This window comes from Camelina sativa, chromosome 14, assembly GCF_030686135.1.
Source record: "Camelina sativa cultivar CO46 ecotype springtype chromosome 14, ASM3068613v1".
NCBI classification, from domain to species: domain Eukaryota; kingdom Viridiplantae; phylum Streptophyta; class Magnoliopsida; order Brassicales; family Brassicaceae; genus Camelina; species Camelina sativa.
In genome coordinates this window covers 31,051,692-31,071,928 of record NC_141893.1, presented here as the reverse complement: position 1 = coordinate 31,071,928, position 20,237 = coordinate 31,051,692, and the positions used below count along the sequence as shown (strand labels likewise).

At 33.1% G+C, this 20,237-nt stretch overlaps 3 protein-coding genes across 5 annotated transcripts; all 3 read left to right on the top strand.

Annotated features, from left to right (window-relative positions):
- The first annotated feature begins 3,602 nt into the window (after positions 1 to 3,602).
- On the top strand, positions 3,603 to 8,031 carry LOC104742700 (putative LRR receptor-like serine/threonine-protein kinase At1g51860). Of its 2 annotated transcripts, XM_010463727.2 has the most exons (13): positions 3,603 to 4,078; positions 4,196 to 4,736; positions 4,813 to 5,291; positions 5,373 to 5,517; positions 5,631 to 5,702; positions 5,810 to 5,881; positions 5,959 to 6,045; positions 6,157 to 6,308; positions 6,404 to 6,651; positions 6,737 to 6,863; positions 6,932 to 6,997; positions 7,129 to 7,318; positions 7,404 to 8,031. In XM_010463727.2, exons 1-13 carry the CDS (start codon positions 3,997 to 3,999, stop codon positions 7,405 to 7,407), a joined length of 2,265 nt encoding a protein of 754 aa, XP_010462029.1. In that variant the 5' UTR covers positions 3,603 to 3,996; the 3' UTR covers positions 7,408 to 8,031. The 2 variants fall into 2 exon arrangements, with proteins under 2 accessions (XP_010462029.1, XP_019091376.1); XM_019235831.2 differs by lacking the exon at positions 7,404 to 8,031 and having other exon boundaries at positions 7,129 to 7,322.
- A 2,221-nt stretch (positions 8,032 to 10,252) lies between these two features.
- LOC104742699 (putative LRR receptor-like serine/threonine-protein kinase At1g51820) lies at positions 10,253 to 14,395 on the top strand. The gene is made up of 13 exons (XM_010463723.3): positions 10,253 to 10,466; positions 10,564 to 11,083; positions 11,292 to 11,767; positions 11,851 to 11,995; positions 12,100 to 12,171; positions 12,247 to 12,318; positions 12,442 to 12,513; positions 12,594 to 12,775; positions 12,876 to 13,099; positions 13,194 to 13,320; positions 13,409 to 13,474; positions 13,566 to 13,755; positions 13,857 to 14,395. Exons 1-13 carry the CDS (start codon positions 10,394 to 10,396, stop codon positions 14,263 to 14,265), a joined length of 2,628 nt encoding a protein of 875 aa, XP_010462025.2. The 5' UTR covers positions 10,253 to 10,393; the 3' UTR covers positions 14,266 to 14,395.
- A 1,283-nt stretch (positions 14,396 to 15,678) lies between these two features.
- Positions 15,679 to 20,025, top strand: LOC104742698 (putative LRR receptor-like serine/threonine-protein kinase At1g51820). 2 transcript variants are annotated; one of them, XM_087485778.1, is made up of 14 exons: positions 15,759 to 15,921; positions 16,020 to 16,545; positions 16,860 to 17,121; positions 17,239 to 17,338; positions 17,425 to 17,569; positions 17,681 to 17,752; positions 17,844 to 17,915; positions 18,002 to 18,073; positions 18,159 to 18,340; positions 18,450 to 18,697; positions 18,790 to 18,916; positions 19,010 to 19,075; positions 19,157 to 19,346; positions 19,440 to 20,025. In XM_087485778.1, exons 1-14 carry the CDS (start codon positions 15,849 to 15,851, stop codon positions 19,846 to 19,848), a joined length of 2,544 nt encoding a protein of 847 aa, XP_087341904.1. In that variant the 5' UTR covers positions 15,759 to 15,848; the 3' UTR covers positions 19,849 to 20,025. The 2 variants fall into 2 exon arrangements, with proteins under 2 accessions (XP_010462024.2, XP_087341904.1); XM_010463722.3 differs by having other exon boundaries at positions 15,679 to 15,921; positions 16,860 to 17,338.
- Positions 20,026 to 20,237: the final 212 nt, after the last annotated feature.

Sequence of the window (20,237 nt, the reverse complement as noted above, 5' to 3'; positions counted from 1 at the left end):
CAGAAACTTATTTATTTTTCTGATTTTTTCCTATTTTCATTTTTATTTTATTTTAATAAGGGGTAGAAATACCTCAAAGACCGAATTAACAGGACACTTCTATTTTCTGAATTTTCTACACCTTGAAACCTTTGTAAGTCATTTCTGGAGATTATGGATTCAGTCATCCTTCTTAACAATTTGGAGAAGATTTCTAAACCATTTTCTTGTTTATTCAGTAATCTATTATGTCTTCTTCGACTCTTTGTATTGTTCAATTCAATATGTGTGAGTAACTCACAGTTGGGTTTTAGGATTCTAATTAGGAGATTAAATGAATTGATATTTTGATTGTTGTTTGGAGTTTTTAATCCTTAGGTTCTTTGATATGCATGTTCTTAATGCAAGAATAGGACTGATCACCTTGTCAAGATTCTAGGTTTTTCTATACATCAAAAATGTTCGATAAATGCCTAAACGAATGTGAATTGACCAATGTATGTCTAGTCTACGAAAGTTGATGCTAGAATGCATTGTGAACTTAATAAACTTGTTTGGTAATGCAAATTTGGCTAGGAGGTTGCAAATGTAAGTTTAGCAAACTAATAGTCAAGTTTAGTTTCTAATACCTTGAAGATGGTTGGTTAGTCTATTATTGTGTTCATATTCTAGAACGGTTCTTATCTATTGAATTCCTTATTTCACTTGCTTACTAATCATTGATCTCTGAAATATCCTATGACCCAATATCCCCTTTATAATAAAACAGAAGTACACAACATTGTTTTGTAGACTATATAATTTTAATAAGTTTGTTACAAATAGGTTATACATTAATGGTAGATTTATTGGTTACAAATAGGTTATACCAAAAAAAATTTAAGAGAATATTCTAAATAATCATATCATCTAACTTACCATATTAATTTCCTTTATTAAATTATTCATCAAATAAAATCTTTTGATATCTAACTTAATATATTAATTTATTAATTATCATTATACTTCACCTCTCATTTTTATATATGAGTCTATTTTGTGAAACAAATAAATTATCATATTATTTATTATAATTAAAAATAGTTTTATTTCTCGATATACCATAAGTTGATTTTTTAGAAACAAATATAAATTGTTCAATCTATAAAATGTTCAAGCTTTAGTAATTATTTAGAAATAATATATATTAAATTAAATTTTTTATTGAGTAACGGGTCAAAATTTGAATATTTAAATTCAAATTTACAAAATTATGTCTTATAATGACATTCAAATCATGATGTAGAATATACATTGTTAAAATAACTTCACATATATAACCTAATACAACATATTAAAATTTTATTTTAAAATAGAAAATATACAAAATTTTGTATAAAATAAAATTTAACCAGTGTTATAGCACATGTACTTATCTAGAATCATTAACAATATAAAATTTACAAAATAAGTGTCTTTTTCAAGCAATCATATTTAGCATATGATTTTATTGCATAATGTTTTATCCAAAAAAACTTTTAAAAACAATCAAATAAATCATATTTAATATAAAAACTACAATATAAATAAAATAAATTTCAACCCATGCTCTAGCACATGTCTTAATCTAGTTTTAATTTTATAAGTTAATCGTTTATTTTCTTTGCATTTTGATATGCTCAAATTAAACCCTAAACCCTAGAGCTACTCTCTCAAATTAAGAGATCACTGTAGTACTTAGGGGTCGAATTTCACAAAAACTCAAGACTAAACAATATATTATAGAGTTTTGTTATTACGCTAAACAAGTTGATTTAAATTAAGAAAAGCAATGCAAAATATGAAATAAAAGCTGTGAAAATTCAAGGGTCAAAAAGCTAGGTCTAGGGTATTTTTAAGGAAATTATGGAATATCAAATTAATAGGATTCAAGCAATCAATAATCAAATCTAGAACTCTAAACTCTTTTGTAAAATAAATAGTTCTCACTGCAAATATTATCTACGTTTAAAACCCGAAAATCCAAATCTCTTTGCAAAATATTCAAGTTTAAAACCAGCTTTAAAAACAAGTTTAGATTTGTTCACAAAATCACTAATCCATATCTCTTTGCAAGAAGTAATTTTGCTCATCAAAGGTTTTATCAGGAAAATTAATTATACTCTCATATCAATTTATTTCCCTAGGTTATTAATTCTAGATGGCCAATCAAGAATTAATATGAAAAACAACTTATGATGAAGATCTAGAATGATAATGAATCCTAAAAAACAGATTTAATAAACCATTAAAAAACCCTATGAAAAAATCCTGAACCTAACAAGCAAACTAGTCAGACATATTCAATGAATAACAAATCATATTTTCTGAATAATAAGCAATAGATATTAAAAAGTAAGAAGAGAGTTTAGAAATTCTTCTCTCTACAAAGGAGTTTAGATCTCTCTCCCAAAAAGCTCTCAATATCTCTCAAACAGTAAAAAGATGCAGAATAAAACTTAGGTTTTAAGACCTAAAAACACTTTTGACCAAAAAAAAAAGACCTAAAAACACTATTTATATGTCCTAAAACATGTTAGAGACTAAACTTGCAATTATGAAAAACTTCGAGTAATTTTGTAAAACTTCTAAAACTTGGCTCTTTTGTCGGCTAAAATGGGGTGTCGACCGACACCAAGGGTGATGACGATCGACACCATCACTCTTGATTGGCTCCAAGTTGATTTTCTCCGGTTAAATGCTCCAAAATGATCCAAATTGTTCTACTTTGCTCATTCTGTGTCAAAATCCTAGAAAACCTGTAAAAACTCAAAATATCCTATAAAACAAATTAAAAGACCCCAAAATACACTTATACCATAGTTAAAAACCGCAAAAATCATGATATATCACATTTTTATTTACAAACCTGAAACCAAACAAACTATATTTCGTTCTCTTTAATTTAGCTATTTACAAGTCTCATAAATCTTTAGTATACCATTGGTTCTTGTGGATTCGACCCCATATATATTATCTCACGGATAAATATATCGGATAATTACTCGAGCAATCATCTAACCTACTTACCTCTATAACTCTATGTTTCTATCATTCGATTTTGTTTGGTTTGTGTGCTCCATTTTCGGTAAATATTCTTTAAAAAGTATTTCTTTCTGGACATATATATTTGTTTAAGAATTTTTATTTAAAAATGAAGTATTGAATTCATCGACTACACAACTAGTGAAGGCTCATTTTTCGGATCCCTACAAATTAGAAGTCAACGTCTAACTAATATCATTGGAGGTTGTACTGATTTGTCCATACATTTAGTTGTACATGTCTTATAATACAACTTACAAGAGACACTACAAAGCCTTATGATCGTTGACTTTTGAGAATGCAGTTTCAAAATACGAATTCATCCATCGATACCATCCAGAACCAAAATGACACAAAGAGACGACGACATATCAACCAATGCCATACAAAAGTAAACGTCATCGAGTGCGTAAAATCATTCTATGGTTGCAGTTTAATGCACGTCTCATATCTGGAAATTACAACGCCTTACTTTGAGTTAACTTAGTCAACGCCTCAACGGTTTGGTGATCTAGTCTCTGAAGGGCATATAAGAGATTTTCCGACCACTACTAACTCTTGTCATTTGTGTATTGATTTTGGCTAAACGAAAACATAAGTAGAAGACTCTCTCCAACTGCAAGTCAGCAAGTGGCTCGTTTTACTTGTTCTCCCTTTGTTATTTTTAAATTTGCAATATTATTTTGTTTGATTTTTCGTATCTTTTTATATATTTGATTTCACATTTCATTTAATCTTAGTAAATATAATTTGAACCTTCCCACGCCTGAGACCTGAAAGAATGTCGTAGGCATGTAAGGGTATTGTTATATACTTATATTCACCTGAATAATCTAATCTTAAAAAAACTTTTAGCATGAATTGAATATTATGTTATCTTCAGCCTTTTTGCCCATTAACAGGAATGAACAATGAATAATAATAGCCTCTGAATCAGACCACCTACCCAAAAATATGAAGTCTCTTCATTGGCTTCTGCTTCTTTTGATCATAGCTTTTACCGTCTTGAGATCAGTCGAAGCTCAAAATCAAGCAGGTTCTTGTGAATATGACGATGTTTATGGATTACTATGAAAAGTGTTTTGCACATAATTAAAACATGAAAAGTGTTTTCTCTTGATGATTTATATTTCTTGGTGTTGATCATGAACAGGATTCATCAGCTTGGATTGTGGGTTGGTTCCTAAGGAAACTACTTATGTGGAGAAGTCCACGAATATTACATACAAATCAGACGCGGATTACATCGACAGTGGATTGGTTGGAAAGATCAATGATGCATACAAGACTCTCTTTCAGCAACAAGTTTGGGCATTGAGAAGCTTCCCTCTAGGTCAAAGAAACTGTTACAACGTCAACCTCACGGCAAGCCGCAAATATTTGATCAGAGGAACCTTTGTCTATGGGAACTACGACGGTCTGAATCAATTGCCAAGCTTTGATCTTCATATCGGTCCTAATAAATGGTCTTCGGTTAAAATACGAGGAGTTACAAATACTTCTATGCATGAGATAATCCATGTCGTGCCACAAAATAGTCTTCAAGTATGTCTTGTTAAAACTGGACCGACGACACCATTCATTTCGTCGCTGGAGTTTCGTCCATTGAACAATGAAACTTATGCCACGCAAAGCGGATCATTGACGTTGTTCGCCAGAGTATACTTTCCATCCACTTCTTCAACTTTCATCAGGTAATCATATTTTTAGGCAACAATAAAATTGTCTACTTGTTGTTCTTTAAGTTAACTAAAAGGACCATCTCTTCAGGTATGATGAGGACATGCATGACCGAGTATGGGATTCATACACAGATAACGAAACCGTCTCGATAAGTACAGACCTACCGGTCGATACAAGTAACATCTACGATGTACCTCAATCCGTGATGAAGACTGCTGCTGTCCCTAAAAATGCTAGTCAACCATGGCACTTATGGTGGGAGCTTGATGACATAACTGCACAGTCATATATATACATGCACTTCGCCGAAGTTCAGAATCTAAAAGCTAGTGACATTAGAGAATTCAACATTACTTACAACGAAGGCATACGTTGGTACAGCTACTTGAGACCTTCCAAACTCAGCATTTCGATATTCTCCAATCCAAAGGCTGTGAGTTCTTCAAATGGGATATTTAATTTCACTTTCGCAATGACTGGTAACTCCACTCTTCCTCCTCTTCTCAACGCCCTCGAGATTTATACAGTTGTAGACCTTTTACAGCTAGAGACAAACAAAGATGAAGGTAAGTACGTGTTCTTATGCCATTCTTGTCTTTTTAAACTTTTATTTAGTTTCTGAGATGAGTTTTGAATGTGATGATCAGTTACTGCTATGATGAACATCAAGGAAACATATGGTTTGAGCAAAAAGATAAGCTGGCAAGGAGATCCATGTGCTCCTCAGATCTATCTGTGGGAAGGTGTAAACTGCAGTTATCCGGACTCCGAGGCATCACGGATCATATCCTTGTATGTTCTGTATTAATTCTTCATCACAAGGTTCTCTGGTTTTGGTGCTTTCACATATTCTAACCATTATGGAAATACTTTTTTTTTTCTTTTTGTGGTTTCACAAACATTAGGAACTTGAATGCGAGCGAGTTGACGGGTTCCATAACATCAGACATATCCAAGCTGACACAGTTGACAGTACTGTAAGCATCCAAATTATAACATCAATAAAACTTAGTATGCTTTATTGCTATAGGAGTATGTACTAAACTCTGCAAAAAAACTTTGCTTTTCTCTGTTTAATGGACAGAGATTTATCAAACAACGATTTATCAGGAGAGATTCCAGCATTTTTTGCTGATATGAAGTTGTTGAAACTCATGTGAGCTTTTTCTTTCACAACACTCTAGCTTTCTGTTTTTGTTCTGCTTAAAAAGAATCAGTCATTTTCATTCACAGAAACTTAAGCGGGAACCCGAGGCTTAATCTCACAGCAGTTCCAGACTCTCTTCAAGAAAGGGTAAACAGTAACTCATTAACACTAATGTAAGATGATCATACACCCTTCAACATTTCTGTTATGTAGTGTGCACACTAAATTTATCTAATCTTCTACTCTCTTTTTGTCCGGTTTCCCATCATTTCTACTGACCACAGTTTGGGTGACAACCAGAATCTGAATACGAAAAAAGAGAGTAAAAAGGTTCCAGTGGTTGCTATCGCAGCTTCCGTGGCCGGCGTGTTCGCTCTTTTAGTTATCTTTGTCATATATTTAGTCATTAAAAGGAAAAATGCAAAAATAACTAAAGGTATATATGAATCACCACCAGCCCATTGATGGATAATGAAAACTTTTCTGGTTTTTTTTCTCTATTCATTTCAAATATTTTGGTGTGTTTTACAGCTCCTGGACCTCCATCAGTCGCTTCTGGTATAGTTAAAAGTGAGACAAGATCATCTAATCCATCAATCATGACAAAGGAACGTAAGATCACGTATCCAGAGGTACTGAAGATGACTAATAACTTTGAGAGAGTTCTTGGTAAAGGAGGCTTTGGAACAGTGTATCATGGAAACTTGGATGATGCTCAAGTAGCTGTGAAAATGCTCTCTCATTCATCAGCTCAAGGTTATAAAGAGTTCAAAGCAGAGGTACTTTAACAAGAAATGGATCGGTTAGTCCAGTTTAATGATCTGTTACCTTAATCATGGATGGTCAATTTGTTATCTTTCTTAGGTTGAACTTCTTTTAAGAGTTCACCATAGGCATTTGGTGGGACTTGTGGGGTACTGTGATGATGGAGATAACTTGGCTTTGATTTACGAATACATGGCAAACGGAGACTTGAGGGAGAATATGTCAGGTAAAACCCCTGTTTTAGAAATCGTGTTTTAGTCCAGTCCATCTAAAAACATTTAAAACTTGGTATAGGAAAACGTGGCGGCAATGTCCTTACATGGGAAAACAGGATGCAAATTGCTGTGGAGGCTGCACAAGGTGAACACAATAATTACTTATTTTCTTACCTTTGTCTGATTCATGACAAGAAAATACTGTTTCTTTATATTATGTTGTTTATGATGTCTCTAAACGCAAAATTGACAAATATAAAAAATCATTTGTAACAGGACTGGAGTATCTACACAATGGATGTAGGCCTCCTATGGTCCATAGAGATGTTAAAACTACAAATATCTTATTGAATGAACGGTGTGGAGCAAAACTAGCCGACTTTGGGCTATCGAGATCTTTTCCAATTGATGGCGAGTGTCATGTCTCGACAGTGGTTGCAGGAACACCTGGTTACCTAGACCCTGAGTGAGTAGAACAATGAAACTCCAAAGTTGTGCTGTTGTGGCCAAATAAGAATATGAATTCTCATATTCCTTTGATCACCTTTCAGGTAGTACAAAACAAATTGGCTAAGCGAGAAGAGTGACGTATACAGCTTCGGTGTAGTGCTATTAGAGATAGTCACAAACCAGCCTGTGATAAATAAAATGCGAGAAAGACCTCACATCAACGAATGGGTTGGGTTCATGCTCACGAAAGGAGACATCAAGAGCATCGTTGACCCGAAAATGATGGGTGACTTTGATACAAACGGTGCGTGGAAGGTTGTGGAGCTGGCTCTGGCTTGTGTGAACCCGTCTTCGAACCGGAGACCAACAATGGCACACGTTGTGATGGAGCTAAACGAGTGTGTGGCATTTGAAAATGCAAGGAGACAAGGTAGTGAAGAAATGTACTCTATGGCTTCTATTGACTATAGTCTCTCTTCTGCTTCAGAGTTTGCCCCTGGAGCCAGATAATTTGTGAATATCTTTGATGTAATTTCATGGAATGCTATCTTGTTTCCTTTAAAAAAAAATTATTTGTGAATTATTTGGGAGAAAAACTAGATTGACCCAAATTAAGAGCTTAATTACTAAACTAACTCATAAAATGTAAGGGTTAGATGTGTTATTTTTTTGCCTAAAATACCTTTTTTTGCTTTATTAGGAAAAAAAATAAAGTCAAATTTACCTTCCCAGAATTTTTTTAAAAAAACCTAAATATTTTCAAAAGTTTGCTAGACTAGTTGTGACAGATTTATTTGTGTATGACAGATTTGTTTTTGCACAACCGATTTATTTTTGTATGACAGATTTTTCGTGACAGACTTATTTTGGACGATAGATTTTTTTAACTACAGTTATAACAGATTTATAATTAATGACAGATTTATTTTTCACGACAAACTTATTTATAAAGACATCACAGATTTTCACAATATATGACAGATTTGTAAAATGTCTGGCAGATTTATTTTCCACAGTTATTTCAGATTTATTTTCTTGATCAAAAGTCTGTCGTAACATGACAGATTTTCCTACAGAAAAATAATTACTAGGTTGACCTCTAGTGATAACAGATTTGTTTTATGTTACGACAAATATTTTTATTTAACTAAAAATCTGTCGTTTGATAACAGATTTATAATATTTTTTAAAAATTGCTAAAATGACCTATGTGAATACCATATGTTATGGCAGGTTTTTTACGCTATGACAGTTTTTTATTTGCTTCCAAAAATCTTGTGTTTGATAACAGATTTATTAGATGTAAAAATGTAAATATAGTGACAACAGATTTTTTTTAAGTTATATTTTTTCAGTCATATTTTTATTAATTATATTTTTTATATATCATATTATGAATCATATTTTTAAACTCATATATTTAAAGCATATTTTATACATTTTAATTTTCCTAAATCATATTTAAAAATTAACATCATATTTTAAAATCATATTTTATATTATATATATTTTCATATATATTATTTTAATACTTTTAATATACATTATTTTTTTAGTTATAATTTCATATATTATATTTTAAATAAAACTTATTTAAACTATATATCTTAAATTTCATATTTTTAAATCATATCTTTATACATCATATTTTTATGAACAATTTTTTGAATATTATTTTTATACATTATATTTTAAATCATACTTTATTTTTAAAAATTATATTAAAACAATAAACATCATATTTTTTAATCATTTTGTTTTTTTCATAATCATATTTTTTAAATCAAAATATTAAATGCTATATTGTATTTTCGTTTTAAAAAAAAAATAACAATTTTTTTAGGTTTTTAGTCTATTTTTTAATCATTTTATATTTTTCATTAATCATATTTTTAAATCAAAATATTAAATGCTAATATTAAATGCTATTGTATTTTCGTTTTAAAAAAAAAATAAAATAAAATAACATATTTTCTGGGGTTTTAGTCTATTTTTTAATCATTTTATATTTTTCATTAATCATATTTTTAAATCAAAATATTAAATGCTATATTGTATTTTCGTTTTTAAAAAAAAGCTAAAAAAAATCTGGGTTTTTAGTCATTTTACCTAAAAATTGTGTCATTCTAGTTATTGGATAAATTGGAGTGTTAATCTAGCAATTAATTGCCAAATTTGTGTCAAACTGGTATATTTTCACATTTATTAAAGTATGTTTTGAAGAAAAAATATTCATAATTTCCTTTTCATAAATAAAACTATATATAGATGTTAAAAAAAAACTATCTATATATATTTGTGATATGAGTGCACTGTGGAAAAAATCAAACGTATTACGAAGGATTTTTGTTTTGTAACTAAAATAAAAAAGATCAAGATATTCTGGTTTTGTTGATCTGTTCTATACTCTGTTTTGATTATTCTGTCCCAAAACGTTTGGTATTCGGAGATTTTTTTTTTTTTTTTTTTTTGGGAAAAGATAAAAAGAGATTAATTTTGTCTAAAAGGTTTAATGTAATATATGAAGTACTAAATTCATCAAGCACACAACTAGTGGCAAGATAATTTTCTGAATCCTACAAATTTATAAATCATTGGAGGTTGCATTGGCATGCATATTTCAACTAGCATGCACAAACAATATGATAAAATAAACTCAACACAATTCGAGTTTCGGATTAATTATAATCGACTAGCAAGCCTTATGATCGTTGACGTTTGACGGTGGATCGATCCAGGTAGACAAAGACTCAATCAAAAAAGAGACAGATCAACCAATGGAAATGCCATACAAAAGTCAAAGTCAACGAATACGTAAGAGAGTATTCGATCACTAATAACTCTTGCCAATTGTTGTCATTGTTGACGAAAAACAAATACCACTTGTCATTTTCTTCCGACTTGCTCTATCGAATCATTTTGAATCGTGAGAAATGATTGTCTATGGATTGTTTTCTTCAATTCATTAATCTTATAAGAAGTTGACTAAAGACTTTCTGAGAAGTGGTTCATTTAGTCCATCGTCTCATATGCATAACTTGCATTTAAAAAATAAAATCAAAAAGCTCTCTGTTGGACAGTAAGGAGAACAATGGAGGGACATTGTGTCATCATTGCCACCTTTTTCCTGATACTTCATATTGCTCGAGCTCAAGATCCAACTGGTACGTACAAAGTAGTCGTTTTAATCTTTATATGTGCTAAGTTCTTGAACGGTTTCGTAGATTATAGGATATTTTTTCATCGTCTTTCTCTTATCAGGATTCATTAGTGTGGATTGTGGTTCTCGTGACCCTCCATACAATGAAGCCAAAACTGGTTTAACATATACATCAGATGCCGATTTAGTCAACAATGGGAAAACCGGTAGAATCGCTAAGGAATTCGAAGCGCTCGCCGATAAGCCGACTTTGACACTAAGATATTTTCCAGATGGAGTACGGAACTGCTACAATCTAAATGTCACCCGCGACACCAACTATCTGATAAAGGCAACATTCGTATATGGAAATTACGATGGTCTTAATGTTGGGCCAAATTTCGACCTTTACTTGGGTCCAAATTTGTGGACAACGGTGAGTACTAATGACGCTATAGAGGAGATCATCCATGTGACCAAATCCAATTCTTTACAGGTGTGTCTTGTTAAGACTGGAATAAGTATACCTTTTATAAATGTTTTGGAGCTACGACCAATGAAGAAAAATATGTATGTTACTCAAGGCGGTTCACTGAAGTACTTATTCAGGGTGTACATTAGCAATTCAAGTAGTCGTATAAGGTAAGAACGGATCAAAAGTTTCATGCTACATTTATAAACATGTTTAAAAACGTCAATTTCTAGTTTTCGAATTATTTTTTCTTTATATATCCAGCGTTTACATTTATAATTGAAAAAAGTTATAAAATTAATTCTATTTCATGAGAAAAATAAACATTTCACATGTCAATGGTTTTTGCATTTGAAACATTTGAAAGCCATATGTTAGGTACCCGGATGATGTCTATGATCGTAAATGGTACCCGCTCTTCCAAAACTCATGGACACAAGTAACTACGACTCTCAATGTAAACACAAGTATTACTTATGAACTACCACAAGGTGTAATGGCAAGAGCTGCAACGCCCCTAAAAGCTAACGAGACCTTGAACATTACATGGACCGTAGAGCCTCCTACAACACAGTTTTACTCCTACATGCACTTTGCCGAGCTTCAGACTTTAAGGGCCAACGATACAAGGGAACTCAATGTGACGCTGAATGGAAAATATACATATGGACCTTATAGTCCTAAACCACTAAAAACCGAAACCGTATTTGACTTAAGCCCGGAGCAATGCGACGGAGGGACATGCATTTTGCAGGTTGTGAAGACACTGAAATCTACCCTTCCACCTTTACTTAATGCTATGGAGGCTTTCACCGTGATTGATTTCCCTCAAATGGAGACTAATGGCGATGATGGTATGTTTATTTTTACATTCTTGATCTTATCTACAAGTCTTTGCGTTTTATGTTTAGATTCTTGATATAGCCAAGCTTTACAGTTTCTGGTATCAAGAATGTTGAAGATACTTACGGATTGAGTAGAATCAGTTGGCAAGGAGATCCATGTGTCCCCAAAATGTTTTTGTGGGATGGTCTAAATTGCAACAACTCGGATAATTCTACACCACCAATAATCACTTCCTTGTGAGATGAATCTTTCAAATACAATTTGTATCAATTTCGAATCATGTTAATTTTAAACTAATATCTTACCCTTTTTTTTTTTTTTTTTTTTTTTTTGTCTCTAGAGACTTATCTTCAAGTGGACTAACTGGGATCATCACCCAAGCCATTCAGAATCTAACTCATCTGCAAGAACTGTAAGTATCTCAACGGTTAATCAAACTAGTTTTGCCTTGGACTATGAGTCATATATGGGTTCGTTCACTTTTCAGGGACTTGTCAGATAATCATTTGACTGGAGAAGTACCTGAGTTTTTAGCTGACATAAAATCACTCTTGGTCATGTAAGTTTATGATGAGACATGCAAATTTGTTTTGTTTTGTATTTTTTTAAAAACTTGGTTAACCTTTCTTTTCCTAAATATGCTTGCATAAAATAGTTTTAAACTCTTTATCTACTCCAACAGAAACTTAAGTGGTAATAATCTCAGTGGCTCAATTCCTCGCTCACTTCTTCAGAAGAAAGGAATGAAGTTAAAGTAAACTAATTTTATCTTTTTGATTATTATCACGTCGGTTGATGTAATTTAGTATCTTTACCAACACTCACATTTTGCAGTGTCGAAGGCAACCGTCATCTTGTTTGCACAACTGGTTCATGTGTGAACAAAGGAGATGATGGACATAAGAAAAAGAGTGTCGTAGTGCCAGTTATTGCATCAATTGCTTCAATAGCTGTCCTTATAGGTGCATTGGTTCTGTTTTTCATTCTTAGAAAGAAAAGGACACCAAAAATTGAAGGTATTTCTAATTATAAATGAGCTCAAAAGTACTATTACAACATACCTAAATATCAAAGTTAAGTACTAAGTCTGACTACATTTTTTGCTTGACACCTTAGGTTCAGATGGTAGATCGCCTAGATCATCTGCACCAGCAATAGTGACAAAAAATAGAAGGTTTACTTACTCACAAGTTGGGATAATGACAAATAACTTCGAAAGAATCCTTGGGAAAGGAGGGTTTGGAATCGTTTATCATGGTTTTGTCAATGGCACTGAACAAGTAGCTGTTAAGTTACTTTCCCATTCATCATCTCAAGGATATAAACAATTCAAAGCTGAGGTAAGCTCTCGCCTTCATCCTTATCTAGAACTAAAAACATTGCTTAACCTTTTCCTAGAACGTGAACTTCTGAGTTATGGTTTTTGGTGTATAGGTAGAACTTCTTCTTAGAGTTCATCACAAGAACTTGGTTGGTCTGGTTGGGTACTGCGACGAAGGAGAAAACTTGGCACTTATCTATGAATACATGGCCAATGGAGATCTAAAAGAACAAATGTCAGGTAAAAACCAAAGATGATTGAGTGTCTTATTTATCTTCTTTGGAGGTAACATAAAACTTGGACACTAATCTGTTCTTTGAAGAAACAGGAACACGTAACCGCTTTATCTTAAATTGGGGAACAAGACTAAAAATAGTTGTCGAGTCTGCACAAGGTTGGTTTAGAAATTACTTAGATATTATCCCCACACTATTTTTTACTGTTTATTTATTTGCTATTAATTAAAAATGTTTCTTCTTTCCTAGGACTCGAGTACTTGCATAATGGATGTAAACCACCAATGGTTCATAGAGATGTTAAAACCACAAATATATTGTTAAATGAGCAATTCCAGGCCAAACTTGCTGATTTTGGGCTTTCGAGATCATTCCCAATGGAAGGTGAAACTCATGTGTCAACCGTTGTTGTTGGAACTCCTGGATATCTTGATCCTGAGTAAGTATTACTGCTTAAAATTTTTATTCTTTAGTGATAAAGAAACTTAGTGAATTATTATGTTGTTACTGATTTTTTTTTTAATATATATTTTTTTCCAGATACTATAGAACAAATTGGTTGACAGAAAAGAGTGATGTTTATAGTTTTGGTATTGTATTATTGGAGATTATCACAAACCGACCCGTGATCGACCAAAGTCGCGAAAAGCCACATATAGCAGAATGGGTAGGAGTAATGCTTACAAAAGGAGACATCAACAGCATCATGGATCCTAGTTTAAATGAAGATTATGATTCTGGCTCTGTTTGGAAAGCTGTTGAGCTAGCCATGACTTGTCTAAATCCTTCTTCATCAAGAAGACCAACCATGTCCCAAGTTGTTATTGAATTAAACGAGTGTCTCGCATCTGAAAATTCAAGGGGAGGAGCGAGTCGGGATATGGACTCTAAGAGTTCTGTAGAAGTGAGTTTGACCTTTGATACCGAACTGAGCCCAATGGCTCGCTAGATAATTTACATAAAATAATTTTCTCGTTCTGTCACATGGATTTTTTTTTTTTTTTTTGTTTATTTGTTTCGATTCGATGTAATCAAATTTGTGTCTCTGTGATATTGATATATATCAGTAATCTTTGTTAGTGAGCTATGAATATAACTTCGAACTCCTTATTTTCTATTTTCGTAATGTGATACTTCAGTTCAATTTTAGATGAGTTGGGAGGGAAAAGTTATCGTACATTTTACAGCTCCAAGACCATGAAAACTTTTAACTTAGGACAGCAAAATCTGTATAGTTAAAAGAGAGACAAATCATGCAATCGATCGATCATGAATAAGGAATGTAGGATCACGTATCCGACGCATTGATCATTAACAACTCTGGTCATTATAGCTGTCAATTGGGCGGACCCGCCTCTGGACATGCCCATGTCCATATACATATGAACGGACTATGGTCGGACCAAAAAATAAATGGTCTATTTGGGCATTTGACCATTTTTGTCCATGGACTATATGGGTTTAACCAGATGAACAATGTTTTTGTCCACTTACCAAAATTAACATGTTTTTATTTTAAAAATATTTTTATGAGAAATTCTATTTACAACTAAATAATTTTAAATTATTATATTTTACATTTGTAAATTTTTATTTTCATGAAATACATTTATAAATTTTTATTTTCATAAAACAGATAAATTATTGTATTGGCGGAAAAATGATTTTACGGTTTTGACGGGAATACACAATTTTACGATTTTGACGGAAAATGCAATTTTATGGTTTTGGCGAGAAAACATAATTTTACGGTTTTGGTGGAAAAACGCAAATTTACGGATTCTGCCAGGAAAACGTAATTTTATGGTTTTAGCGGGAAAACACAATTTAGTCCACTTGGAACTGTCCAACTTTAATCCATGCAAAAGAATATCTTGTCGAAATGGTCCATGGACGGACCATTTGACAGCTCTACTGGTCATTGCTTTTTTGGTTTGTTTTGGATACAGAATTTAGTTATAGAAATTCGCTAAACTAAGTTTTGCATTGACATGCAAAAACGCTATGATGTATAAACTTGACAACATTCGAGTTCGTTGACTTTGACGGTGGAGATTGCAATAACGAAAACGTTATCAATCTAGAACGAAGAAGACACGAAGAGACATTATCACCAATGAAGTGCCATACAAGAGTCAAATTAAACGAAAACGTCATTGACTAGAAGAGGGTTGTGGTTTAATGCACGTCTCCTTAATTTCTAGATATTATTCCTCGTCTTCTAGATGTCGACTACACCGAAATTATTTTTCGTTAATTTGGTCAACGTTTTTGATGATCTAATGTACATGAGAATGTTTTCGACCACTAATAACTCTTACCATTTGACATAAAAACAAAAGACAGTTTGTCATTTTCTCCCAACTTGTTCTGTCCAATCATTTTCCATCGTGGAAAAATTCTCAATTATTTATTTATTTATCTAGCTGCCTTGGGACTTTTGAGAAGTGGCTCATATAGTCATATGTACTCACATGCATAGCTTGATATCTTAAGAAAACGCTTTTTCTTTTTAGAACAGTAACGAGAACAATGGAGAGACATTGTGTGTGCATTGCCACCTTTTTGCTGGTACTTCATCTTGTTCAAGCTCAAAATCAAACCGGTAAGCATAAATTTGTTGATTTAGTCTATCTTTTTTGTGTTCTTAAACAGTTTCTTAGATGATACGTTACTCTTTAATTTTTCCATCCATCTTATTAGGATTCATTAGTGTGGATTGTGGTTTATCCCCTCTTGCATCTCCTTACAATGCGCCAGAAACGGGTTTAACATATACATCAGACGCTGATTTAGTAAACAGTGGGAAAACCGGTAGAGTTGCCAAGGAATTCGAACCGCTCTACGATAGGCCGACCTTGATACTGAGATACTTTCCAGAGGGGGTACGAAACTGCTACAATTTAAATGTCACCCGCGACACCAACTATTTGATCAAGGCCACATTTGTATATGGAAATTACGATGGTCTTAACGTTGTGCCAAACTTCGACCTTTACTTGGGTCCGAATTTGTGGTCAACGGTGAGTAGTAATGACACTATAGAGGAGATCATCCATGTGACCAAATCCAACTCTTTACAGGTGTGTCTTGTTAACACGGGAATAAGTATACCTTTTATAAATATGTTGGAGCTACGGCCGATGAAGAAAAATATGTACGTTACTCAAAGCGGTTCACTGAAATACTTATTCCGGGGGTATATTAGCAATTCAAGTACTCGTATAAGGTACATAAACTTTATGTTTCGATTGCTTGTTTGCATTCATGTTATCTAAGTTTTATTTTCTCTATATATGTGTTCTAATGAAATTTTCTCTATACGTTGTAACTACATTGCAAACGTGAAAGCAAAAACTGCCAAAAAGAAAAAAACACTGGATTTTGTGTTTACATTTTATAATTTCATAAAAAATTATTTGAAAATAAATTATATTTCTTGACGAGAACAAAACAATTTTCACATGTCAACAGTTGTTGCGTTTGAAACGATGGAACGCCATATATCAGATTAGTAATGTAATCTAATACATGATTGTGCAGGTTCCCGGATGATGTCTATGACCGTAAATGGTACCCGCTCTTCGACAACTCATGGACACAACTAACTACGACTCTCAATGTAAACACTGGTATTACATATGAACTACCACAAGGTGTAATGGCAAAAGCCGCAACGCCCCTTGAGGCTAACGAGACCTTGAACATTACATGGACAGTAGAGCCTCCTACTACACAGTATTACTCTTACGTACACTTTGCAGAGCTTCAGACTCTAAGGGCTAACGATACAAGGGAATTCAATGTAACACAGAACGGAATATATACTTTTGGACCTTTTAGTCCTCTACCGCTAAGAACCGCATCCATAGTCAACTCAATCCCACAGCAATGCGATGAAGTAGGGGCATGCATTTTGCAGGTTGTGAAGACGCTGAAATCGACCCTTCCACCTATACTTAATGCTATCGAGGCTTTCAGCGTGATTGATTTCCCGCAAATGGAGACAAATGGAGATGACGGTATGTCGATTTTTTATAAGTTATTGATCTTATCTACAAATCTTTGCGTTTTATGTTTTGATTCTTGATATCATCAAACTTTACAGTTGCTGGTATTAAGAATGTTCAAGATACTTACGGATTGACTAGAATCAGTTGGCAAGGAGATCCATGTGTCCCCAAACTATTTTTGTGGGATGGTCTAAATTGCAACAACTCTGATATTTCTACGCCACCAATAATCACTTCCTTGTGAGATAATCCGTTTAATACAATTAATAATAATCTTTTTAATCAAGTCAATCTTTAATCATGTTAATTTTCAAACTATTATCTCACACTTTTTTTTTTTTTAATATCTAGAGACTTATCTTCTAGTGGATTAACTGGGATCATCACGCAAGCCATTAAGAATCTAACTCACTTACAGAAACTGTAAGTATCTCCACGGGTGACGAAACCTCAATTAGTGTTTTTTGCCTTCGGAAATGAATCATATTTGAAGGGTTTGTTCTTCTTTGAGCAGGGACTTGTCAGGTAATAACTTGACTGGAGAAATACCTGCGTTTCTAGCTGACATAAAATCACTCTTGGTCATGTGAGTTTATAATGAGACACTTCAGAGTATTCTTTCTTTTAGTTACCTTACTTAAAATAGTTTCGAATCTTTGTCTACTCTAACAGAAACCTAAGTGGTAATAATCTCAGTGGCTCAGTTCCTCCCTCACTTCTTCAGAAGAAAGGAATGAAGTTAAAGTAAACTATTTTTATTTATAACTTTTTAATTTTTATCACACCTATTGATGTAATTGATATCTTTAACAGCACTCACATTTTACAGTGTTGAAGGCAACCCTCATCTTGTTTGCACAGCTGGTTCATGTGTGAATAAAGGAGATGATGGACATAAGAAAAAGAGTGTCATAGTGCCAGTTATTGCATCAATTGTTTCAATAGCTGTTCTTATAGGTGCATTGGTTCTGTTTTTTATTCTTAAAAAGAAAAGGTCACCAAAACTTGAAGGTACTTTATCAATAAGTGCAAATTTCATTGCTTTCTTAATATCACAACACATACATAAATATCAAACTTAAGTACTAAGTATAACAACAGTTTTTGCTTGAAACCTTAGGGCCACATCCATCGTATATGCAAGCATCAGATGGTAGACCGCCTAGATCATCGGAACCGGCAATAGTGGCAAAAAATAGAAGGTTTACTTACTCACAAGTTGTGATAATGACAAATAACTTTCAAAGAATCCTTGGGAAAGGAGGGTTTGGAATTGTTTATCATGGTTTTGTGAACGGTACTGAACAAGTAGCTGTTAAGATACTCTCCCATTCATCATCTCAAGGATATAAACAATTCAAAGCTGAGGTAATAATCTCTCACCTTCATCATAAACATCAATAACTAAAATATTTCTTAAAACTAGCTTAAACTTCTAAGTTATGGTTTTTGGTGTATAGGTAGAACTTCTTCTTAGAGTTCATCACAAGAACTTGGTCGGTCTTGTTGGATACTGCGACGAAGGAGTGAACTTGGCTCTTATCTATGAATACATGGCGAATGGAGATCTAAAAGAACATATGTCAGGTATACAACAAATTTATATGAATGATTTTTTTTTTTTTGGTTCTGTGGAGATAACATATGAGTTTGACACTATTATGTACTTTTAACAACCAGGAACACGCAACCGGTTTATTTTGAATTGGGGAACTAGACTAAAAATAGTTCTCGAGTCTGCACAAGGTTTGTTTAGAGATTACCTCCCATAATATCTTCCACTGTTCGTTTATTTGCCATTAATTAAAAATGATTGTTGTGACATAGGACTTGAGTATTTGCATAATGGATGCAAACCACCAATGGTTCATAGAGATGTCAAAACCACAAATATATTGTTGACTGAGCACTTCCAAGCCAAACTTTCTGATTTTGGGCTTTCAAGATCATTTCCAATAGAAGGTGAAACTCATGTATCAACCGTTGTTGCTGGTACTCCTGGATATCTCGATCCTGAGTAAGTATACCGCTCATGAAATTCCTTTTTTTTTTTTTTTCTCTTAACAGAGAAAGAAACTTGTCAAATTTTGTCATATATTTCTATTTGCAGATACTATAGGACAAATTGGTTGACAGAAAAGAGTGATGTTTATAGTTTTGGGATTGTATTGTTAGAGATCATCACAAACCAACCTGTGATCGACAAAAACCGTGTAAAGCCTCATATAGCAGAATGGGTAGGAGTAATGCTTACAAAAGGAGACATCAAAAGCATTATGGATCCTAGTCTCAATGAAGATTATGACTCTGCTTCTGTTTGGAAAGCTGTTGAACTAGCAATGGGTTGTCTAAATCCTAATTCTGTGAGAAGACCGACCATGTCCCAAGTTGTTGTTGAATTAAACGAGTGTCTGGCTTCTGAAAATGCTAGGGGAGGAGCGAGTCGGGATATGGAATCAAAGAGTTCTATAGAAGTGAGCTTGACCTTCGATACCGAAGTGAGCCCAGCGGCACGGTAGATTAGATGAAAGATTATCCTGCAATAACACATGCATGGATTTTTGTTTATCTCTTTCACTTTTATAAATATATCACTTTTTTTTTTGTCGTGCAAATTTATAAATATATCAATTTTGTTTCTCTGATATGTCACATTTGTTTATGAGAAAAGGTCAAAGAGAACTCATCTCGAGTAATATTCTGTTTCTGAGTGAATGAGCAATACACTCAAGAGGAAAAAACATCTTTGTTTCACAACAGAGTAGGAAGTAAAAACAGAGAATAGGACAAAATTATTAACCAGAACTGAGATAACGCATAATCTTTTCTGAGCGATTTGAATATAATAAAATGGGAAACAAATAAAAATGATAACCACGAGGTGGTGGGCTAGTAGTTCTAACCTTGG